At 36.1% G+C, this 7,761-nt stretch overlaps 1 protein-coding gene across 1 annotated transcript; it reads right to left on the bottom strand.

Moving 5' to 3' along the window:
* Positions 1-250: 250 nt before the first annotated feature.
* On the bottom strand, positions 251-3,976 carry and2 (actinodin2). The gene is made up of 5 exons (XM_027133597.2): positions 3,892-3,976; positions 2,927-2,992; positions 2,311-2,355; positions 1,989-2,128; positions 251-1,882 (listed from the first exon to the last, which is right to left on the bottom strand). Exons 2-5 carry the CDS (start codon positions 2,988-2,990, stop codon positions 791-793), a joined length of 1,341 nt encoding a protein of 446 aa, XP_026989398.2. The 5' UTR covers positions 2,991-2,992; positions 3,892-3,976; the 3' UTR covers positions 251-790.
* Between the last annotated feature and the right edge of the window lie 3,785 nt (positions 3,977-7,761).

The raw sequence follows: 7,761 nt of genomic DNA on the forward strand, positions 1-7,761 counted from the left end.
TAAAATGTTAAAGATTTCATTTTATGAATTCAGAGGATCTATTGGCAGATAGACAAGATTAGCAAAAGATCTAATGAAACTAAATGCTTAACTAGAAGATTGTGTGATGGTGTTTGATGGTGTGATGGATACACATTATCATCACACTCCAGGATTGTTTCTGGAGATTTCTTGTCACAGGTGCAGCTTTATTGTTTATTGTTTATTATTAACATCATATTATTTGTTGAGGACATTTTATTGATACCAATTTATTTTAGAATGAAATTGTTCGAAATCATGTGTTACAGATGACATTAGTATATTTTTGATTGTAAGTCATTAATACACAACTGAAATCAAGTTTATCTGCAACCACACTATTTTGACTTAATAATTGTTTTTTTTATTCATGCAGAAAGTTATAAAAAGATATAAAAAAAAAGAAACTGAACATTTTCCAAGGGCTGTAATGTCATTCACAATTCATACATGATTGCTGTATTGTACTTTTAAAGGAATAAATTGAACTCCATAACCTAGACATCAAATTGCAATGTACAAAACAGGTAAATAGGTGTCTGATGAGAAAAACAATCTGTATTGCCAATTTTTCAATACAAATAAATTCAGTATTGACTATTGAAATTATTCCTGTAAAGCACAGGCCTCTTCACCTGTTCTGAAGAGTTCTGGCTTCATTACCATGAGGTCTCTCTTGAGCTGAACACTTTAACATTTTTGTGAGTTCCTTTTGAAACACTACAACTTGGTTGAGTGTTTAAAGCTTTTCAGATAATGGTATGTCCTCTTATTTCTTATAGTGACCCAGGTATCCCCTCAGGAAATCTTCGAATCGTGGGACCGTGTACTGTGGTGCTACATTGGCTTTGCTGGCTTCATCACCACTTTCCAGCTCGTCCTTAGGTTCCTTGGCTGTCTTTTCGTTGTCTTTGGGTTCTGCACGACGCAATCGGCAATTGTAGTCAATCTCAGGATCACAGTCAGGATGTGGTAAGATGATGCCATCCTGCACATTCTTGGCTGCTTCCAGGGAAGCTGGAGGGGCTTGTGGGTTAATCAGTACTGGTTTCATGAGGGCAGATAGGTGAAGGGGTGTCAGCTCTCCTTGTGGCACATACTGCAGCACTGGAGCCTTAACTGTGACCAGCCTATTAGCAGAGAGTGGGTTGCACCCCGGTTCAAACAGTGGGTTGCAGTACTGCTCCTTAGGAGCCTCCTCTGCACTTTGGGCAGCTGGTGCTATATTACTGACACAGAGAGGGTCAACAGCAGGGTTGCAATGAGGGTATATATGATGCAGACCTGATGGAGTATTGGCTATCAATGTGGGCCTGCAGTAAGGATCTTTAGAGGGGTCACATCCTAGGTAAGCATAGGAAGGCACTGAGGTAAGAGCAGGCCTATAACCATAGGCAGCACGCAAGTGATACTGCAAGCACTCTGTATCAGATGGGCTGCAGATCCGGAGCAGCTCAGCTCTCTGTTCATTTGAGAGAAAAGGTTTCATTGCTGGGGCATAGAAATGGTATCCCGAAGGAGTTTTTATGGGCGAGGGGTACAGAATGGGACTGGGAGATTTAACTGAAAGAGGAGCAGGAGGAGGCACCTCAGAAGCTGTTTGAGGACCAACACGAAAGATACAGTACGGATCGAGATATGGGTTACACACATTTACCGCAGCTTGCTTCAAGGCAGCAGGCATAACAACCTTAGCTGTGGGCTTACTGGTATATTCTGGAATACAATCAGGGTCATCTGACTTAGCACAGGCCTTGTAGACCTCACTCAGGTGGGTGAGGTAATGTCCATAGGAATTGTCCCCCTCAACCCTGTGTTTTTGCTGCAGGTAGATCAAATAGAGCTGGTCCAAACTCTCAATCTGTAGATGTGAAAACGTAGTTTACAAGAGCGGGAGAGATTTTTGCCTGACAATGTTTCATCAATCGCACTATTAGTTGATTTATATAAAGTATTATATTACTCACTCCCTCCTGGTTGTGGGTGTCCATGTAGTACTTGTACCAGGCCCAGAATTCCGGCAACTGTCTGTAGTAAGCAACAGCATTCCTCTTATTGCGTGTCAGCTTCTTCAGGGCTAATGGCTTCTCTTCAGCAAACTCAGTTACTAAACCCACAAACATAATAATGTTCAATAACTGATTCATTACATAGGCATCAAATACAAATAACATGGCAGTGACAGTAAAAATAGACTGTGTCTAAAATATTTCTATATAAGAATATAGAAATGTAGCAATATTTATTTATAGTGATCAGTCCACAGTAAGGTTTAAAATAGCCACTTACCGTCTTCTTTTTCTGGGTGCCCCACTGGACCAGCCACAAGAAAATCTGACAATAGTTACAAATAATCTGTCAGATGTTGCAAAGGAAGGTAATGCAGATTTGCTAATCAGCACTTACTGTAAATACAAGAACTTTCCCTCTTTGTGAAACCTGAGCCACGTCCTACAGATTAATGTCCACAGGGGATTTTAGTGCTGTGTAAATGGGCTTACTGCAACTGTAGCCCCCTACAAGGGTACCTGTTAAACTACAAAGAGCACGGGCTGTGCGCCTGAAGGCTGCAACTTTAATTGCCACCTTGTTGTAAAAAAGATGAAGGGGTTCAAAAATGGTCTGTACTGTTAACATTATGACATTATGTGCCATACGTCTGCACCCCCAGTTGGTCCCTTTAGATCTTTATGGCTTAAAGGAAAATCACACTCAGCCAATTACTAAAAGACTTCTGGAGGCTTTTGTTTCAGTACAGTAAAAAAATATATCTCCAGTTCTACACATGAAAATGATCATATGTCATGAAATATGTTTTTACAAACAAAATTTTGGAATATGTTAAGTATGTGGAGTTGTATGATATCACTAAAGAAATATACATCATTATAAGGTCTGTCCTTACCTGGCATTAAGATGACAGCAAGCACAACGCCAGCAAACAGCAAAGACAGCTTGATTCTGGCCATTTCTAAAGTTCATGGGGATAAAGTCCATTAAGTGAGGAAGAGAGTCACATTAAGTGAGGAAGAGAGTCACATTCTACATATGACTATCATCTGGACTAAGTGCTTGTACGCTACTGACAATAACTGCAAGGTTATTGTGATCGATGTGAAAAGAGTTCAAATAATTATTATTTTTAAAATAATTTCAAATAGAATATTTTTTTTTTACCATTAGGAAGACTTAAATACAACTATTTATTAAATGTACAATAATTATTAGTGGCTGATTTAAAGCATTGCTATCATCAAACACTACAGATATATGACTATAGAAGATCAACATAATGTTAGGAATAATCTAATCATAATTTGCTGTTGTTATATGACGATAAATGTTTGGTCCAAGTACTGAGCCCTGTGGTGCACCATAAACAATATCATGTACTTAAATTAAATATGTATCAATTCAAGACAGTTAGAGGAACCAGTCAAGATTCCAAAATTATTCAAACATATAATTTAATTGATATTAACAACAACAAAAATTTGAGTACTGTGAAGTATATAAGTGGATTTTATTAAAGGAGAAGAAAAATCTATATATCATATAAAATTTTGTGAATATCAAGATGGCTTAATTATGCCTATTGGTAAGGTTTTCGCAACAGTATTGTATACATCTAAAATTATATTTTCTCATCATTTATATAATATAAATATAAAAATTTGATATCACTAAGTTCTTCAAAGGAGTGTCACAACTGGATGTAGCATGTAAAATTATTTAGCAAAACTAATGCTAAAATCTTTTATATCAATCTTTGCAAACAGCTGTAGTGAAATTTCATTTGCAACTCGTTAAATGCTTATACAAAATGCTTGTACCTCATTAAAAGCTGTGGAACATGGACTGCATTCTTACCTGCTTCAGCCCAAGTGGTCTAAGCTCCTGAAAAGTGGGGGGGATGTAATCAACTCTACATCCAAGTTCTCTTCTCCCCGAAGACCCTGTGGGCAGTGGAGAGCAACATTTTAAGGAGGTCCATGATCATTAAAAATCAGAAAGGCATGGCATATGGTAGGAGCTTGCGATTGGCTCACACAAAACGGACTCAACAACCAATCCAGGTGCCGTAACCCTACCTTAGCACTGCTAAAAGTACGTAATAATAATAGAAGAAAGACAAGGTTGATGAATTTGTAGTTGTTTAAACATGTATTCTGTTACTCTTATAGTGTAGAGTTTCTGTAACTCATCATGTGGGGCTCTAATAAAGTTATGGTCAAATTTCTTGTGTTTTATGTTTTATGATTATTATTATAAGCACAGTCTTTCGTCAAGGAGTGTCTTATCTTGTTTAACAAGATCTCTTCTGTCACATTAATGAAAGATTAGATGATTACAAAAGTCAACTGTTATTGTGGAAAAGGCTTGTTAGTTATGGTTATGTTATTGGGGTTAATAATTCACATGAATTCATGCTACACTGAGTAAAGAGCATGGTTATCTGTCTATAATCATGCTTTGAATTTTTTAAATTCAAATTACAAGAAAAGCAACTAAAAGCAGATAAATGGTAAACATGTGAAACATTTATTTTGTAGGTTTCACGACTCGTATGCCATAGAGGAAGCTCCTTGTTGTACTTCTTTTTGGGTATTATTTTACAAGGTTGAAATATTTTGTAAAGCCATCACATTTTATTATGATAAAATTGAGTATTGTGTGTTTTATCAGCTCCCGTTGAATGTATTATCTTGGTTTCTTTCTACAACAAAAGGAAATCGGATGGTTTTTCTTTACTCTTGTCTTGTGAAATGCTTCACTAAATTGTAAGTTTGAGCTGAAGAAAGACTTTCATTGATTTTTATACAGTAGGTAGTTCATTTTAAATCTAATAACAGCCTGCCAATGTACCTTAGAAATATTTCATGGGACAAGAGGTTAAATATTAAAATATGATGCTGTAAATCTAGGAGATGCTTGTGTAAAGCAATAGTAACTCATTTTTTATCTTGTGGGAGGAAACTTTACATAGTTTTTTGCTGAAGACCCATTCATCATCTGTCATCTCCTGAGCATTTCCTGCCAGTTGGATCAGCTGCGCTGCTATTCCATATATATAATTAAGTTCAGAAATATGTGGAAAACAGGTGTTTTGTCCAGAATACAAACCTGCAATCGAGCCTGCAGGCAGTCAAGTGCAGATAGATAATATAGGCTGATCATTTTAACATGAAAGCTCATGAAATGAAATGCCAAAGATTCTAAGAGCTGTGAAACATCTGGAACAGAAGACTTGAAGACTAACTGCAAAGTAAAACATTTCTGCATCATTAATCTCTTGACTTGAATGTGTCATTTGATTCGTTTAAAGAAATACTGACACCATGAAATATTTTGATGCAGTTATGTTTAAAAAACTATGCTGCACTTTGTATAGATGCTGTCATTTGTATAGACATAACCCTATCTATGAAAAAATACATACATGTATACACATAAATCTAAACAAATGACATGCTAAGTGGTGTGAATGTGCTTTAATAATCTTCTAGGTTGGTTAGCTCCATCGAGAATTATGTAAGCCAGACCAACATTATCAGTCATCAAAGATTTTTGTAAAAGACCCTTGAAATGATATATTCTTGTGTTAAGTAAGAGACAGGAGCAACAGGTCAGAAAGGTCCCAGTAAAAAAAAAAAGGCTTCTGTGGGCTTCCTCACAATATTTATGGCATGCCTGTTTTTTTATTGGCATCCCCTTAAAAATCCATACCATTGACACTGAAACAGTCTACAGTACTTCTGTATAACTTGACTTATTGTTATTTAGTCTTAGTGATTATTATTTCATCCTTGCTGATTAGTTTATCTCTTAATGACAAAAATGAAAAGAATAAAAAAAAGGAATGAAATGAAAAAAAGAATGAAAAATCAAGAGAAATCTATGCAGAGGAAAATGAAATACTGTATGAGAAATGGACATAGAGAAAAATAGAAGAATCAAAACTTGCATTGCCAGCAAGTAAATTCATGGATTCAACTTACTGCAAGCACATGATTTAGTCCATAATGTTTGGGGTCCAGTTGCAGAATTACAACCAACAAACCTAGTGGATGCCAGGAGTAAAAACAAGCCACTTGAATGCTGTAATATTCAATGAATCATGCTTATAATATGGGAGAAGAAAAGCCTAGGATGCTTGTAGCCCCAACTGAATATGGTGCTATGATATGATGTTAACAGATATACGATGGTGGTATATATATATATAAAATAGTTATTATTACTGCTTTAAACATCACTGTAAGATCTGGTTAGATGATCTCTGCAGACATTCACACCACTGGTGATTGCTTTGGTGGAGTGGTGGTAGCTCAAGTAGTAAAGATTCTGGGTTGTTGGTTATCTGGTAATCTGCCACTGTTGTTCCCTTGAGCAAGACTCTTAACCCTTTTTTGTTGCAGTGCTGCTGCATCAACTGTGTGTGATGTGTATGTGACAAAAATACATTTTTTTCCTCTTTAAGACTAAATAGAACTTTAAGACTAAAAGGAAACCTTAAATTCTTTTCAAAGGTAGCGATTAAATACTTCTATATTAAACATAGAAATGTATCTGTGGGTGAAATTCAATATTTTAGCCAATCAAATAAAAAAACAAATAAAAACATCACATAATCTATATCTTCACCTCATTGCATTTCTCCTGGTAAAAGATCACATAGATAATAAAATGCAACTAATGACCAATAAAGCACTAAATGGTCTTGTACGATATTATGTAGGCAAAATTTTGGTCTATTATGATCCTTCATGCCTGCATCGATCAAAAGGTGTGCGCTGTTTATTAGAACCTAGCATAATGAAGATTACAGCAGGAGGCAGACCTCTTTTCTTCAAAGCCCCTGAGTTATGGAAAAGCCTACCAATTAGTGTTTAAGGCTCAGGCACAGTCTCACGCTTCAAGTCTAGAGATTGAAAATCTATTTGTTCAAAAAAGATTTCTTCTTTGGTAAATTCAGTAATCCAGACGATTTATATTCCAGGGTGCCTGCGGTAACTTATTGCTCTTTGTATTCCTTTTAGCTCTCATAACTAGTCTTGTTCGAGTCCCAATTTACACTCTGATCACAATGTGGAACCACGAGAACAAGATCATAACTAATAAAATTCTCTCTCTGTGTATGAAAATCTTAGGAGATCAGCAGTTTCTGAAATACTCAAACCAGCCTGTCAACAATCATTTCCTGGCCACTGAGATCACAGTTCGATATGAACATTAATTGATGCTTTTGATCAGCATCTGTATGAATTTATGCCTTGTGATGCTGCCATGTGATTGGCTGATTGGTGCATTAAGGTGCATAAAGGTGTAGGTGTGTGAGTATTTGTATTAAAGTCTCCAGTGAACGTAAGTGAAATAACATGAACAGGAAAATGCATTGTTTTTAAAAGTATAAAGTGTGATTCTGGGTGATGGACTCATATAATATGACCTTTCATCATTTCTCATAAAGTGTTTAATTATATTTTATTATATTCTGTTTAAATAACTGTTTTTATTTTTAACTGTATTAATTTATATATACATATGGGTGTGATGGTCAGGTATTATTCTATACCTTGTTTTAAACATAAGCTTTTTTTTGTATTTAATTTTTTGTTTGTTGCAATTTCATAATGAAAAATACTAGATGGGGGGGCACGGTGGCCTAGTGGTTAGCACATTCGCCTCACACCCCCAGGGTTGGGGGTTCGATTCCCACCTCCGCCTTGTGTGTATGGA

Source organism: Tachysurus fulvidraco, chromosome 1, assembly GCF_022655615.1.
Source record: "Tachysurus fulvidraco isolate hzauxx_2018 chromosome 1, HZAU_PFXX_2.0, whole genome shotgun sequence".
In the NCBI taxonomy this organism is placed as follows: domain Eukaryota; kingdom Metazoa; phylum Chordata; class Actinopteri; order Siluriformes; family Bagridae; genus Tachysurus; species Tachysurus fulvidraco.